The 17,790-nt window shown below is 41.1% G+C and overlaps 1 protein-coding gene across 1 annotated transcript in view; it reads left to right on the forward strand.

Moving 5' to 3' along the window:
- sptlc3 (serine palmitoyltransferase long chain base subunit 3) overlaps positions 1–17,790 on the forward strand; it is a 96,782-nt gene that overhangs the window by 61,845 nt on the left and 17,147 nt on the right. Inside the window, exons 7-9 of the mRNA XM_008115103.3 lie at positions 6,000–6,105; positions 7,333–7,552; positions 7,957–8,083. Of these exons, the coding sequence (XP_008113310.3) occupies positions 6,000–6,105; positions 7,333–7,552; positions 7,957–8,083 (453 nt within the window). The remainder of the gene's footprint in view (positions 1–5,999; positions 6,106–7,332; positions 7,553–7,956; positions 8,084–17,790) is intronic.

A 17,790-nucleotide genomic window follows, 5' to 3' on the forward strand; every position in this document is an offset into this window, starting at 1 on the left:
ATCCCCATACCTAAAAGGAAAAAAACACATTAGGAATCAGATACTGGGATTTAGAAACAGAATTGAAATAAGAGATGGCAGTTCCAAGAAAGTTGAATAGTTCATGGGGGGGCGGGGGATGAAAGTAGCTTTGCATCTACCTCATACGCATCCTGATACACGTAATCTCTGTATATAGTGCACATAAAAAGTGCATCTGGTATGTGGATTGTATTCAGAAAGGATACATGCTGGCAATAAGACCATTGTTCTCTACCTCACAACAAAGAGTTCTTTGGCACTTTTAAGGCTAGCAGGTGTATTATAGCCTGAAGTTTGGAGACTTCAATCCACTTGGTTAATGATATGAGAATAATGGGAGGAGTATCCAGGAGTATCACATCGCTGAGCATGGGATGCTGACAGGGAGGTCATAGCTAATTTAAGTGCAGAAAATAGTAACAATAACAATTAAAATTGGCCTCTCACTGCAATCAATGCTTTCTGTTGCTTTATAGCATGAAGAAATGTCAAAAGTAGATCAGAGGATGAAACTCCTGAGCACTCATTAAAATCTCATAAAAGATGCTTATCACATTGCTATTACTGGGATGCTTATGTTACCATCAGTGGTTTTGTTAATGACCCATGCTGATAAAGTTATTATTGCTGTTAGTACTTTTTTCATCCCTTTTTCCTCTGATCTCACTAGCAACATTTCACTTCCAAACACATGTACTGTTTATATATTTGAATCCCAAGATTGTACTATATGAGGAAGTGGGCTGCAATTTCCAAAGTTCTTGCAATAATAAGTGTGTTGATTGTATAAATGTTACAGGGCTCTCTGTTGTTCTAGCTATAGCAAACTAACATAGCCTTTCATTTAGAAGTAGATATTTGACAGTGAAACCCAATTTTTTTCTTGCACAAGTTATCCCTATGTAGGTAACCCATTGAAATCTTTACTTAGAATCCTAGTGTGCTGTTTTGCCTAGAAGCAATACATGGCTTGATTACAAACAAAAATAGGCTTACTGCCTAGCATGTTCCATTGATTTGTGGGGAACATGTTTAAATCCTTCTGAAGGTCAAAAAGTGGCTCTGAACTAACTGTAACCTCTATGGGAATTACCCAGTTTTCAAATGTTCTCCTAAAAAGGTTTTCCTGGCATTTATGGTGATAGTGATAGTAGTGGCTGTGCCAATGGCAATTTATTTTTCCAGTATGCTTAACAATTGTTCTTATATTGGGTTTGAGATATTTATCTGTTTGAGATATTTACCTGTAACTGTGTTTCTTTGAGTTTTCCTTTATGAAGTCACACAAATGGGTTGTTCTGCACCCGCATAGAGCACATTTAGAACCCTCTAGAACTCTAGAGATAGTTTTTGACAGTAACACTCTCCCAAATGGTAGAAATAGGCAGGAGGTGCTAAATCCTCAGATTCCTTTTCTTCTGCTACAGAAGCAGCACTGATAGGATCCTTACCCTTACTTCAGCATTCTCTTTGAAGTTTTCAGTTCTGACTCAGTATGTTTTCAACCACTCTCCTGTATATCTTCTTGACCTCAGCCTTTGTCTTGATGCTTACTCTTCCAGCTCCTGACCTCTGTATAATTTATATATCTTCCAGCTTCTCTCTATCTGCCTCAAATTACAGGCAATCGTTCTCTTTGTTTACTGTCAACCACTTTTTTAAAGAGGTGTGCAAGTAGTGGTGGAAATAATTTGCATACAAATGGACACTCGAAGTGTCTTGGGGAAGGGCATGTTGTTCATCCTGTTTGCACTGCCAGACCTTTACATCCCAAGCCAGACAAAACCACGAGTCTCGCCTTAAGACTCTAGTATACAAGTATGCACCAACAGCTCCCATCTCTACTGTGCCAAAGACAGCCAAGAAGGTGCTGCCCTCTTTCAACCTTGAAGTCTATGGTTCTGCAGAAGTTGACATCTGCACTGCCCACTCACTTAGTACAATCGTCAATCTCAAGAGGTTCCCCCATCGATCTTGAAAGATCTGTCAAGCTAGATATTGAGGTCCTTAATGTTGGTGCCGCCATCAATGTGGTTGGCTCTACTTTCATAGAATCATAGAATCATAGAGTTGGAAGAGACCTCACAGGCCATCCAGTCCAACCCCCTGCAAGAAGCAGGAAAATCTCATTCAAAGCACCACCGACAGATGGCCATCCAGCCTCTGCTTAAATCCAGCCTCTTTCCTCCTCTTCTTGTGTTCACCTTCCCATGAAATGTTCTTCCAATCACACTGTACCATCAAAGACTAAAAAGCCCAAGTGCAAGGATGAAACTATCTCCCCGGGAGGAAATGCTCATCCTGGGAAGTTGCTGATGTTCCTCCAGCAGCAGTAAGGGTGTCCCTCTGGGCAGCTAAACCTGGCAATTCCAGCTGGATGGCCCCCCACGAGGGTCTTCCTCCTGGGGCAAACCAAGAATGGGCAACTTGGAAGTCCCCGAACAGACTCAGAAGCGGAGTGGGCAGATCTAAAGACAACTTGGCGAGGTGGCACTACCTGGAGGAATCCTCCACTTTGTGTGACTGTGGAGCAGAACAAGCAACTCCGCATATGTATGCTTGCCCACAATGTCCTACCTCATGTACAGAGGAGGAGTTGCTTAAAGCTACGGACAATGCCGTTGCTGTTGCCCGCTTTTGGTCTAAAATTATTTAGTTGTTTGTGATTTCCTCTATTTTTTTCATCATTTTAAAATGTATTTGTTATGCAATGCTTTTGACACGAAATAAAAAAATAACCTAGAAAGACAGAAAAAGAAGTGTAATGTTGGAATCAGAATGATCACCCACCCCAATGGTGCCTCAGACACAGATTCACTGAATCATGATGGTTCTAGTAGGATCCACCTGTCTCAACAGCATCACTGAGATGACCATTGCCTTCATCCCCATTACAAGATCTACGACTATGAGATTCACCTCCAACACTGGCAGGATCAAACATATCACATCCACCAGTCTCCCGCTTCAATCTCAGGCAGTCAGCATCTTTCTCTATTCGGCAAGTCCAGCCTTGCCCCAGAGAAGTTACTTAAAGCCTCCTCCATGAGAGCTTCATCCTCTTATACAGAAGTCTCTAGGAACCTTCTGCATGGCCTTTCTGAGGATTCAGATTCATCTTTGTCAGTTTCCACCCTTACCGTGTTTCCCCGAAAATAAGACAGTGTCTTATATTATTTTTTGCTCCCAAAGATGCGTTAGGTCTTATTTTCAGGGGATGACTTATTTTTCCATGAAGAAGAATTCACATTTATTGTTGAACAAAAAAATGAACATTTATTCTATACCGTACAGTAGTTGTCATCACAAACCAACATAACCAAACTAGACAAACTGTGACTTCTGTCAAGAATTTCCATACCATTATTTCCATATACAACTGGTATGTACATATACCAGTCCTGCATGCTATGGTGTTTTGTTTGGTGGGTGCCGGGCATGCTTCCAAACAAAAACTTTGCTAGGTCTTACTTTCGGGTGAGGCCTTATATTTAGCAATTCAGCAAAACCTCTATTAGGTCTTATTTTTTGGGGATGTCTTATTTTAGGGGAAACAGGGTATATATCTCTAAAACTTCTTGTTGTGAACCCATCTCCCGTAGATGACTTTAGGTCGTTTGCTGGCCTTATGCTGATACTCGTTTGAGACCTTGACTTAACTTCATCTACCAGAAGAGGAGAATGTCATTGCTGATAATGTCAGCAGATCCTCAAGATCGTGTCACACTTTCACCCCTACAAATTGGTCCAATTATTTGCTATCTGGGTCCTGCCTGAATTGGACATCTATGCTTCCCCTCTGAACTTTTAGTGCTAACACTTTTGCTCAAAGATTCAATCTCAACATATCTCAGGCTGTGTAGGCAATGGGTTTCTTTTTAACTGAACATCTTCTTTACATAATCACATCTATTCCCCTAATTACCAGGGTTCTAGCTGACAGATGCAACTGCATTCTCATCACTCTGAGGTGGCCATAGTAACCCTGGTTCCAGATTGTGACACTGTTCAGACTGCAGAAGGCAAATTCCAGTTGCTCCATCACTGATCTGATCCCCATCAGGGTCCTCAGAATAGGTTATCCTTACCTTGGCTTCCATAAGGACAAGGTGGTCCCTGACATTACCTTTTTTCCAAAGGTTGTTTCCACATTCCTTCTTAGGGCCTTGTTTTACTTGCCTGTGTACAGGACCCTACATCAAACCTTGAAAAGAGTCTACATTTTCTGGGTATTCAAAAACCCCTGGCCTTTTATGTCCACAGGACTGTTCCTCACAGGAAATCCCCTACATTGTTCCTAAAATACTCCTCCATTGATCTTATTTGTAACATCCCAAACACTTACTCATACAAGCTTTCTGGCCGGGTTCTAACAACTGCCATTCATGGGCACTGTTTGTGCTCTTGATGTGTCTACAGCATTCCAGTAGGCTATACTCTTTGTTCAGGTATGTAAGGCAGCTACCCGATCCACCCTGCTTACTTTTGTATTCCATTTCAGAGTGGATACTTGATTCAGATGGGACGCTGCCTTTGGCAAAGCGGTATTCTTTTCATGTGTGGCATGAGATCTGCCTCCAACGGTTGGTAGTCATCCATTTGTGTAACTCGTAGAGACCCCAAAAAAATAAAGGGTTGCTTACATGTAATTGTGCTGGTGGTCATCTGTAAAATTACACACTCTCACCCGTCCTCCCCACTTTGAATTATGCCATCCCTAGTGACATTGGCTGCTGCTCCGGTGACCATGGTGCTGCCTGCCTATTTATACCATTGTGAGTGGGGCTATTGCCAAAAAATATCTCTAGAGCTCTAGGTTTTGAGTGTGCTCTGTGCAGGCACAAAACGACTCATTTGTATGATTTCACAGAGAACCACTCAGAAACAATTACAGATAAGTAACCTGTCCAGGGGCCCGGTGGAAACAGGTGAGCTCTGTTTGGGCAGAGCCTTGACTGTTAGAGTGTGTTGGAGGGCTATATGCTTTTTGTTTCTTGTTTGTTTTTAAGACTGGGTGTTTGTTTGTAAGGTGGTGTGTTTATTTCTAAGGCCATGTGGTTGTTCTGGTTTCTAGTGTGCTTGTTCCTTTGCTTGAAGCCGTGTGTTTCAGGTTGTGTGCTTGAGGGAGGCAGAACAGTTATAGTCATAGTAAAAGCATACAGACTTTCCCATAACTCCATTGTAAAGAAGTAAAAAATGAGAGAAAAATTGAGTGTTTTTTTAACTGAGCTGGGTTTTTTCCCCATAAACTTGCAGTTGTTTCTATTGGGTTAGTCTCTAAGTAACGTTGGCATTGGAGACTATTAGGAAAACTATGTTGTAAGAAGTCATTATTGCAATTATCTCAATGATCTGACTTGGCCAACAAATCATTCACATGTAATGACATTCATTGTTATAATATTATTGATACTTAGGATGCAACTTTGCTCCCAGTAAGTCCAAAGTATGATAGTTATAGATCTTCCTCACTTGTGGTGCACAGGCTCTCATGAACTAAGTTCTTTCTTCAGTTTATATGTGCAAGATGTTGAATAGTTCAGACCCACAACAGAATTATCATAATGGCCTTGGCCAAGATTGCATAGATTTTAGCGTAGCATGAACACTCACAGGACCCAATATGGTGTAGCAGTTTGGGTATTGAACTAGGACATTGAGGGAAAGGGGTCAGTAGCCAAAACCACAAACCAAATTGACATCTCCATCAAGAATAATAAAAGACATTCCAAAATTGGACAATGACAGCAAAATTACAATTTCACATCTAACTTTAAAAAACAAACAAGGAACAAAACATATCAAGATGAAAGGTATAAAATTAATTAAAATTTATGAGTTTAAAAGCCAGTAGAAAAGTGGCAAGTGACAAGCTGCCTTGACTGATTTAGAAAAAGATAGGTTTTAAGAAAACGCTACTATTTACAGGTTTTAATCAAATCTTCCATGTATAGTTTTTCTTGTATTTTTATAACTAGATATACAAAGCTTAGAAAAGCTATTGAAGGATGCAGTAATACATGGACAGCCTCGAAGTCGAAGAGCATGGAAAAAAATTCTCATTCTTGTAGAAGGCATTTACAGGTATGGCTAAAAACAAATATGGAAGCTTGCCATAGGCATATTCCAAGGACTTGTTTAAATACATTGATCTCACCTAAAATGTGTATAAAAAGGTAAAGGTTTCCCCTGACATTAAGTCCAGTCATGTCTGACTCTGGGCGTTGGTGCTCATCTCCATTTCTAAGCCAAAGAGTCAGCGTTGTCCGTAGACTCCTCCAAGGTCATGTGACCGGCATGACTGCATGGAGCACCGTTACCTTCCCTCCGGAGCGGTACCTATTGATCTACTCACATTGGCATGTTTTCGAACTGCTAGGTTGGCAGAAGCTGGAGCTAACAGCGGTCGCTCATGCCGCTCCCGGGATTTGAACCTGTGACCTTTCAATCTGCAAGTTCAGCAGCTCAGCGCTTTAACACACTTCGCCACCAGGGCTGCTTATAAAATGTGTATAATTGGGTGAAATTAAATAATCATACTACCTATTTTAGTTGCATGTAAGTCATTGAACATGCCTAGTAGACCTTTTGTTTTTGAAGTGCAAGGTTCCACCCTCTGCCATATTGCAAACTGGAATTCAAGAAGACTCCTACCCATGGTTTAAAGTTAATGTTGAAAATGAAAGTGTCCCAGCAGAACATTTAAGAGCATCATTATACAAATGTTTTCTTGTTTCTTATTTGAGTGGGGGGTGTCTTTGATTAACATATAATGGTCATTCTGTATTTGTGCAGAACTCCTTGGAAACCTCTATAGTTGTGTTTCCTGCCTCTCCTCAATACAACTGCCCTTCCTCAGTTTCTTTCTGTCTCCCACTGTGGTGATATCAATAGGAAGCTGACTGCATATTTGTGAACTATTGCATTCTATTCTGTCTGTTTCTTATTCTATCATGGTATGTTTCCTTCTTTCCATTTCTAGAATTATGCCAGCAGTCAGATTAGAGGCAGAATTCTGCAAAACATTTACTGATTAACATAATGCTCATTTTATGGAAACTTTCTTTAGAAGTTTCCTCTGCCTCCAATTTAGCACTAATTTAGCTACACCAACCAAACTGTTTTTTGACTCTCTCTTGTAAAGAATGGAACATAAGTCAGCTTATACTTTACTTTTTCTTGGTGAATATTGATAAACATAGAGTTTTCATGTTTGTTCTGAGCTGCTTATGGACAAAGGGGATTGTAGTTATGGATATACCCATACACTGAGTTCTCAATTGCTAACTTCTTTGGTGTGTGTGTTTTTAGCATGGAAGGATCCATTGTACGCTTGCCAGAAATTGTTGCCCTGAAGAGAAAATACAAAGCCTACCTCTACTTAGATGAAGCCCACAGTATAGGTGCCATTGGTCCAACTGGCAAGGGAGTTGTTGAGTACTTTGGAATGGACCCCAACGATGTTGATGTATTGATGGGAACGTTCACAAAAAGCTTTGGAGCCGTTGGAGGATACATAGCTGGCAAAAAGGTAACAGCAATGTTTAATGCTCTTTGTATGTGTGAAATAATTCAGGTGCTTAGCCATCGCTGTCACTCTAAAACATCAAAAAGAGCCCTGGGTTTCCAAGGAAGTCAGGTCTCTTCTATCCTGATTCGTAGGGTTTCTACCCATGGATGTTGATTTGCATTAAGTCTGAAGAATGTAATGCAACTCAGAATGCGGCATAGATGCCCTTCCAGGTAATGTGCCAGCTTCTGACATATTACCTAGAAAAAATTATAGTGAAACATTTGTCAGTTTTTCATTTCTGTGTACACTATGTTTGCAATGAATTTCTGATCAAGCCATTCCTGTCAAATGCAAATTCCCTTTCCAGTAGAAGAAAGAGTGATTTGATGTCCACATTGAAATCTTCTTTTCTCTGGTTGAAGGAACTAGTGGACTACTTACGGGTTCACTCGCACAGTGCTGTGTATGGTGCATCTATGAGTCCACCTGTAGCAGAACAAATAATAAGAGTAATGAAAAGCCTAATGGGTCTGGATGGAACCACACAAGGTAAGACATCTCACTTAAACTTAAGATTTTATGTTTCGAAAAGAAGGAGATGTGACAAAGAATTGTATGAATGATATGGGAATCATAGTAGTAGCATATCATGTTGAGAAACTTGCTTTCGTGAATGCATGGTACTATTACTCATTATGAAGAAATTGTACATCATTTCCTGACTTACACTCATCTTCAGGCTAAACTTGCTTCAAGGATGTCACTGTGCTATTTCAGCTGTAATAATTCTTACGACGGCCGACAGGAAGCTCTGACATGGACTGGTCCATGAGGTCACGAAGAGTCGGAAACGACTGAACAAATAAAGAAAGAAATCAAGAAGGAGTTCTGGGCTGCTGCTTTTTCCCTCTCTTTCCCAGATCTTCATTAATGACATTGTATTAAAGCTCCTTCTACACTGCCATATAATCCAGTTCAAAGCAGATAATCTGGATTTTTATGACAGTGTGTGAGGCCTAAGTTTACAAAGGATGTGAGGATTATCTGGCTTTGACTGTAACAAGTACTAAAGCACTACAACTGATACATGCAGATGGGAATAAGAAACATGGTCCAACCACAATTTCTGGTTTCATAAACCACAGGTTATAAATAAAATGAGCTTTGTTTCTTCTTCTTTGTAGCCTCTAAACTCTCACACATAATCCATTTTGTATCTGCACAGAGCTGATTTTAAACTTCGGAAGGAAAGCACTGTCAGCATAAACCACTCTCTTCCAGCTTCTGACAAACTGTCAGTAGCTATGTCAGAAATCTATTTGGAGATATCTGATATCAGTAGCTAATGCACCTACACTCCTCCAATGCTCAACTAGCTGGTTCAGTATTGCATTTTAGGTATTTGCATGCAGTTTGCTTACACTATGCCCTTTTTAATTAATGTCCTTGAGTACAAATGTCCGGTAATAGAAAAAGGTCAACAGTTGGATGAGGAAGGAGTTGGATAAGGAAACTCTGCAATCATTTGATCTTCAGGAATACTGCCTTTTCAAAATAATTGCATAACATCATATTCCATAAACTAAATTATGGAATTAATCTTACCGAGACACCAACCCATAATTTGCTTTTGACATTTCCTTAATGTGATATCTCTGGATTTTTCTTTGTGTACTCTGTGAATGCACACTAGTGGAGATAACTGCGCCTGCAGAAAGTTTCCAATGGAAAGTCTTCCAAGCTGAATCTTTTAAATTTTGGCAGTAACCCCACCCCTCTCCCCAGAGGGCATAAAAGCCAGCCCTGGGCTTACGCTCCCCAGTTCCTTTTTTCCACCACAAGGTTCACATCTGAATCTTCCCATGTCGACTACACGCTTCAAGAGGTGCACGGAATGTGCAGCTAAAATTTTTGACTCTGACGGCCACACAAAGTGCCTTCTCTGTTTCGGCGAAGGCCACGTCATCAGCTCCTGCCACCATTGCCTCCCCTTCACAGCCCAGGCGAGAAAAAACCGAGTGGCTTGCCTAAAGGCACTCCTTTATCAAAGGTCCCTCGCTCTGATGCCATTGACCTCCACCTTGGCCCCTCCACCTACCACTTTGATGGCCTCGACTAGCTTCAGGACCTCAAAAGACTCAAAGACCTCAAAGGCACCATGTACAGTAACTACTGCTACGGTCTCGACTCAGTCGGGCAAGGTGGGCCCCTCATCAACGTCGAACTCGATGGTCTCGGCAACCTCAGTCCAATCCACCCTAGGAGCTCCTCCATCCACCTCGGCAATGAAAATTGCTTTTAAATGGGCCCATGAAGAGATTTGCCGCACCCAATCCGACTCCGTAGCTCCATTCCCGGTACCTCCAGCACCGGGAAAAACCATGAGGGCCCTATCAAAACAGCCTCCCACCAAGAGGGAGAGCACCACAACTCAGTATTCGAGTATTTCGGGAGATGGTTCAGTAAGGAGGACGTGTCCCGTTGGGGGAAGTTCTTAGAATTCCAAAGCATTGCTATCTTTTACAATTTTTAGCACCCATGCATCTGAGGTAATATTTTGCCAGGCTCTTGAACAGAAGGAGAGGCAGTTGCCAAATTGAAGGTTTTGAGGTCGGTTTTGTGTGATGCCACTCCCTTGATTCGAGGCAAGATTACCACCGAATTCGACCCCGAGCTGCTTGGGATATGCCCTTCTACTGAACTGGTCGATGGAACTCCTCTACATCTTTCCCCCCATTCCTCTCATCCCCAAACTGCTCGAGAGGCTCCGCTTGACGGGCCAGCTTGGCCTCAACAACCCTGGTTCTTGACTCTCCTCCACATGTCCTCAGAGAACCATCTGTCCCTGCCTCTGGTATCTCACCTCCTGACCAGACATCAGGGCCAACTCCTGCATCCAGACATTCCCTCCTTGCATCTCTCAGCATGGAACACCAGGATGTAGCTGGACTTCATCCTTCGCTACAAACAATGCTTAAAGCAGCTCACAAGTCATCCACGACCAAGGCCTACACTTATAAACTCTCTTGGTTCCAGACCTTCCTTCGATCCCGTGCCGTCTCCTTCCCTCCATCGGTACTGATGGTACTCGAATTTCTACTTACCTTGGCCAATCAAAACCTATTGCTCTCATCGATAAAATCCTATCTGGCAGCCCTCTCCTGGGCTTTTCAACAACACAACCATCCATCCCTTTTTTCCCATAGCCTGGTCAAAAATTTCCTCAAGGGATACGCTAATCTCCATCCACCGGTCCAACCCCCTACACTTGGATGGAGCCTCAAACTCGTCCTGGCCCAGATCTCTGGCCCGCCGTTTGAACCATTAGCATCCGCAGAGCTTCGCTTCCTTTCTTGGAAGGTAGCCTTCTTCGTCGCCATCACCTTGGCTCGACGCCCATCCGAACTGGCCGCCCTTCTAATCAACAAATCCTATCTTCAATTCCATCACAACTGGGCGGTCTATATTATATTATATATTATATTATTGTTCTATATATATATATATATGTGTGTGTGTGTGTGTGTATTGGTTATTCCCTACTAATATACAACTATACAAAATAAGACAGCCAAGCCCACTCCCTGTTAATTCAAAAGAAAAGAAAGAGATAAACAAAGTAGCAGGGTTAAATAGGAGTCATCAAACCTGTATTTCCACAGGTCAACTATTATTCTTTTTCTGAGTTAATCATTTTTACTCATGTTTTTCATTATATCTCATTGCTACAACTACAATGTAAGAGGCTCACATCAAATTCTTCCTTCCACTCTATTATTGTGGCGACATTGTTGATATGCCTTTTACAAATTATGACACATACCATATTTTATCATACTTACCTCTATACCTACCTCACTCTGCAGTTTTTGCCTCCAGGTCCCCCTTTTCGGTCTCCTCTAAAAAAAGAGAGAGAAAGAACACATACCTGCCTTAGGCAATCAGTGGCTCTGGCCTCTGCCACCTTGTTATATGTTTGCACTTGTTTCTATATGTTATTTAATTACACTCGGATCTTTTTTGCTGCCACCAGTTTGGTGGACTTATATCTTTCAGGTCACTTGGGTCTTCCATTACGACCCACAGTTATTTCCACTATTGCTGTCCTATATGTGCCTTAATAAAACATATGTTTGGACACTACTTCTTGTCAGTTTACTATGTCCCACCAGCCTGGACTTCAGCTTACTAGTCTCCACTAGTGTGTATTCAGAGAGTACACAAAGAAAAATGACAGGTTGATTACCTGTAACCATGTTTCTTCAAGTGTGAATTCACACAATCGTGCCCTTCCTCCCCTCTGGCAAACCTTTCCCTTTCTCATTGCCTTTTCCAGCGTAGGAACTGGGGAGCGTATGCCCAGGGCCGGCTTTTATGCCCTCTGGGGAGAGGGGCAGGGTTACCGCCAAAATTTAAAAGAGTCAGCTTGGAAGACTTTCTGTTGGAGCCTGCGCAGGTGCATTTATCTCCACTAGCGTGAATTCACACTCGAAGGAACATGGTTACAGGTAAGCAACCTGTCCTTGTGTATGAATGCTATATGTTCTAAGTGGAGCTAAGAAATGCATGTTTCATTTGTGAGAATAAATAAGAACTTAAAACAAACATAAATTAGATTTATGGAACACTAAATAAGACATCTATATCATTAGACAACTTTAGAGATAGGTTCTTGCCAGTGGAGGGCAATATTGTACTGTATTTTTCATGTTCATAGTATATTTCTCACTGTTTTCAGTAGTAGAACCACAATATATTACATTAAGTCAATGTGGATGTTATTACAACATGAAGTATCATGCTAGGGTTGTCCTTATGTAAGAAAGGCAGCATCTGATAAAAAGTGCACCAAACTACATTAATCGCATTGGTCTGTAGTGGAAATACTGGATCACAAATCACTCTTGAAAATATATAATGCTCCTTTAGGAGAGTGCACTTCCATCTAAAGCAGGTTGAATGCCAACTTCCCAAAAGCAGTAACCACCTTATGTCATGATAACTCCTTGTCAAGATATCCTGTTAGTGAACTGGACCTTAGCCGTGCCGTTATCGAGTAGATAAGGTGGAGTAGGTGAGGTCACAAAAAGTCGGAAGCAACTGAACAGATAAACAACAAAAGGCGGAGAAATATTGCTGGTTGTCATCAGCATATTGATTAAGCCTTGTTCAGTTTCTCAGATAATCTCACTCAGCAGTTTAATATAAACATTAAAGAAAATGAGGAAGTCCTCCCAGTTCTACCTTCTGAATGTCCTTTCAGCAATGAACAGAACCACCTCTTCACCATAGCTGTTAGACTAATGAGATGATATAGCTCATAGCATTTGACATTGCTAAAAATTGGGGAGCATTTATAAAATTGCATTCCTCCACTCTCTTTACAATAGAGGCCATCCATCAAGAGAATCTTTTTCTTTTGGTTATATAAGTAAATTATAACATTGTCACAGTCCCTTTTAAAAAATATTTTCCTGTATTCTCATAACATTCTGATGATTCCTGTTTTCCTACTCTTTACATTTTTACTACTTACACATATCAAATTTTCCCGTTCCCTCTTCTTCCTTCTCCCCTCTCTCTGAGAACATTTGTACCTCTGCTCCTTGTATTATATTATTTGTTCAACCAAGAGGATTGATTCAATTCCTTATATTTTCCTTTCCCCCTTTTTATCTGTTTATAAGCCTTTTCCATTTTGACTCTCCGTTCTCCTTAGGCTGTCCATTCGTATATTTAATTCTCCTTTCAGTGATGTAATCTTGAAGCATATAATCATATATTCATACCATTTTTAAGCTCCCATTTCCTTGGCTCTTTCTATCCTAAGGCTACTGTTGTTTGGGTTATTGCTATCATGTATTTTAAAATTTTGTCCCATTCTTTATATCCAGCTTTGCCTTTGATTTTTTGAATAAATAATTATCTTTTGTTCAACTCTGCAAAGGGCTGCAAAGGCTTTTGTTCAACTTCAAAGAGGCCTATCCATCTCATCCAAAAGTAATGGAACTAGATTACTACTACCCTTTAAAGTACAAGAAAGGAAATATTTAAGATCAGACAAGAGCTGTGACAATCCTCTAGATAGAGTGAAACTCACAACTTCCTACTTCAAGTCAGCAGAATTTCATCCTTCCTCCCCTCACATGACAATAAATTCGTTATTTGTTTCCTTGGCAAGGGAAAAAATACAGGTAGATGGGAAAAATTCTCCAGATAGTTTCTGCAAATCCTTAAACTGAAGGAACTGAAATGTATCTCACAAAACTAGACCAGATAGTGCTCTGCACACAATCTCTGGAAGTGCATTAATGAAAGTATCCAAAATTAGACAACATATGAATGATTTCACCCATGTAGCTCCTAGCAAACATTTCAAAGAGTTCCAGAAGATCCTCTGGAGGTTCAATTGCATCAGAGCTATTCCACTGATTTTCCTCCAGCTTATATCAAGGAAGGAGGTTTTTAGAAAGGGAGTTGAATGAAGAGCCATCTTTTCTTCCTTGGCATTACTATGCGTGAAGTTGCACAAACCACCTGCTGTACTCTTTGTTCATTTACTGAGCTAGAGCCAAGTTTGTTCACATCATTCCCACATCCACAGAGGGTGTTACAGAGCTCAAACAGAAATAATGATTTGTGAAGTTTTTAAGTGGAGTATGTGTTTCACTTCTTACAGAAAAGCTGAAGATATGTTTAGTTTCCCTTTCACAGTCAGGCCTAGCTCGATAAAATGCCAGAGTATATTTTCTCTTAGAGGGGAAACCTTTGGATAAATACCGGTTGTTTTGAATTTGCCCCAGCCTTTTTTATCTTTTGACTTCTGTAATATAGCAATAGTTTTCAATATGGAGATAAATTTCTCTCGTAACTATCCCATTTCAAATTGCAGGGACCCTCACATGATGGGAATATCCCCTATTAGATGAAATCATAGTTATATTATAATGACCACAAATATCAAGAAACAGTGTATTTTTCAGCATCTTACCTTTGCGGTAACAGGATATATACACAAAAACACACACAGTGCACCACAACTTAAGAGTTTTTTGAGTTAAGAGCCATCACCCGTGTTTTGCTTTGACCTAATTGCAGCATTTTGAGTTAAGAGGGGGAGTACAGGGCTTTAGGGCTTGCCTCTGTGCCTTATGCCTTTATTCCTCATGCTCTTGTCCGCTTTGGGAGATTGCTGTCCTCTTTGCCCTTGTCTGCTTTGAGGAACTGGATTAGTCGATTTTGTGTGGTTTTGTTCCTGGCCTGTTTGGCTTCATGAAGAGAGAGAGGGAGAGGGAGCAAAAGAGGCTAGAATGAGTACAGTATGAAGAAAATTATGCTAATGCCTCTTCACTTTGTGCTTTGTGCTTCCTTTCCACAACTTTGTGCTTCCACCATTTAAAAGTTGATATTTATTTTTTATTGTTCCATGTAAATGTGCATTTATAAAAAAATTATTTATAAAGTACATTTTCTTATTTAAAAACACATAACCAAAAATGAGGGGGTCTGGAAGCCAGAACAGATTAATTGCATTTCAATGTATTTCAGTGGGAAAATTCACTTTGAGATAGGAGTGATTTGAATTAAGAGCTCAGCCAAGGAACGAATTATCACTGTACATACACATCTGTTTAGAGGAACTTTATTCATGTAAACCCTCCTGCCACCCCCTATTTACAATTTAAAGTGACTTATCTGAGACACAAATTTGGTTCTCAAAATCTGCTAAGATGTCCCTTTTGTGCAAATATTACATCTTTCACAAAATCTCTCATGGGCTTAGATCAGGGGTCCCCAAACTTTTTAAACAGGGGGCCCATTCACGGTTCCTCAGACCATTGGAGGGCCGGACTATAGTTTGTTTGTTTTTTTAAAAAAAACTGAACAAATTCCTATGCACACTGTACACATCTTATTTTGAAGTTAAAAAAACCAAACGGGAACAAATACAGCCTCAATGTTAATAATAATTATTATTATTATAATCATCATGAAAATAATAGAGAGGGTTGGGCCATGTAGTCCAACCCCCTTCTGCCTTTGTCCACTAAAAGCACAAGCAAAGCACCCCTGACAGATGGCCACCCAATCTCAATGTTAGTAATAATAACAATAAAAATAATATCAAGGGCTGGAAAAGACCCCTTGGGCTACTTAGTCCAGCCCTCTTCTGCCTTTGTCCACCACAAGCAAAGCACCCCTGGCAGATGGCCACCCAACCTCAATCTTAGTAATAATAACAATAAAAATAATATCAAGGGCTGGAAAAGACCCCTTGGGCCATTTAGTCCAGCCCTCTTCTGCCTTTGTCCACCACAAATTAAATAATAATTATAATACCTTTGTAAACACAAGCAAAACTCCAACTCCAGGCAGGCACAGGGCGAGGAAGGAGGCAGGAAAGGCTTGTGCAGGGAGAGGGAGGAGCCAGGAATGGCTGCAAATGCTTTTGCCGGGAGAGGTCAGAAAGGGCTGCAAAGGCTTGTGCAGGGAAAGGACAGCAGCGGCATGCACCTTCTTCGAGGAAGGAGGAGGAAGCCACTGCTGTGGGGGCCGGATAGATGCCTTCCAGGGGCCGCATGTGGCCCACAGGCCGTAGTTTGGGGACCCCTGGCTTAGATAAACCATAGTGGTCTACTACACAGGTAGTCCCTGAGTTGAGAACAAGATAAGTTCTGTAGGTTTATTCTTAAGTTAGAACAGATAATTTTTAAAGTGTAACTCCAGCCCCCCAAAATTATATTTTTAGTTTTGGATAGCACAGGGAAGGGTTAACATTTGTTTTGCTATCTGTGACCCATTTCACCTCACTATCTGTCCCTGTAACAATTGAACTTCACTATCTGTCCCTGTAACAATTGAACTTTGTAAATTTTGGCTTGTCTTGGAAACAAGTATTGGTGATAAAGCTTCAGCGGAGACACTTTTTCCTGTGATAGCTAACTCTTCCAGTAGTGAGTTTTCCTTCCTGGAGGTAGGAAGGGATGTTGTCTCACCCCCTTCCCCCAAAATGATAACAAAGAGTCGGTTGTAAATTGGGGACTGCCTGTAAAGGGGTACCATAAATTGCTGTACCTGTGTTCCAGTTGTTGGGGTGGGAAGATACATGGATTCTGCTTTCTGTCACATTTCAATTGCCTCATTATTATTATTATTATTATTATTATTATTATTATTATTATTATTATTATTATGTTTATTTATATCCTGCTTTTTCTCTCCATACTGAGACTCAAAGTGGCTCACAACTAAAAACATTGTAATACAACTTAAAATATACAAGTATTAAACAATATTAAACATAATTAAAAGCATATAAAATAATAGCAGCTCTTATTTAAAAGTCTGTAAGAATAAAAAAAAAATCTGCCATCTGAAGGACAGCAGGAAGGGGCTGTTCTGGCTTCCCTGAGAAGAGGAGTTCCAGAATCAAGGGGCAGCCACTGAGAAAGAAGGCCTTCTGTCTCATTCCCACCAGCCAGGCTTGTGATGGAGGTGGGACCAAGAAAAGGGCCCCTCCTGAAGCTCTAAGGGTCCAGGCAAGTTCATACAAGGGGACATGATAGGCCAAATAGCCTGGACCTGAACCGTCTAGGGCTTTAAAGGTCACAACCTAGCACTTTGCCCAGAGACAAACTGGCATCCAGTGGAGCTGCTACAACAGGGGAGTTGTCAGCTCCCTGTAGCTAGCCCTGTGAACAACCTGACTGCAGCTCTTTAGACCAGCTGAAGTTTTCAAGCACTTTTCAGAGGCAGCCCCATGTAGAGCACGTTGCAGTAATCCAGATGAGATGTAACTAAGGCATGTACCACTGTGGTCAGATCTTGCTTCACAAAAACGGGTGCAGTTGGCGCACAAGTTTTAATTGTGTGAAGGCCCTTCTGGCCAACGCCGATATTTGGGCCTCCAGGTTCAATGCCTAGTCCAGGAGGACCCCCAAACTGTGAAACTGTCTTCAGGGGAAGTGTAATTCCATCCAGCACGGATTGGATCCCCATTCCCTGGTCTGCCTTCCTACTGATTAGGAGTACATTTGTCTTGTCCGAATTAAGTTTCCATTTGTTTGCCATCATCCAGCCCATTACCAATGACACCAGTTTAGGGTCAGGACAGCATCCTTGGCATTAGGTGGAAAGTAGTAGTAGAGCTGGGTGTCATCTGCATATAGGTGGCACTGTACTCCAAAACTCCAGATGACCTCTCCCATCTGTTTCATGTATATGTTAAACAGCATGGACGACAAAATGGAATGCTG

The sequence above is a fragment of the Anolis carolinensis genome, chromosome 1 (assembly GCF_035594765.1).
Source record: "Anolis carolinensis isolate JA03-04 chromosome 1, rAnoCar3.1.pri, whole genome shotgun sequence".
Lineage (NCBI taxonomy): Eukaryota > Metazoa > Chordata > Lepidosauria > Squamata > Dactyloidae > Anolis > Anolis carolinensis.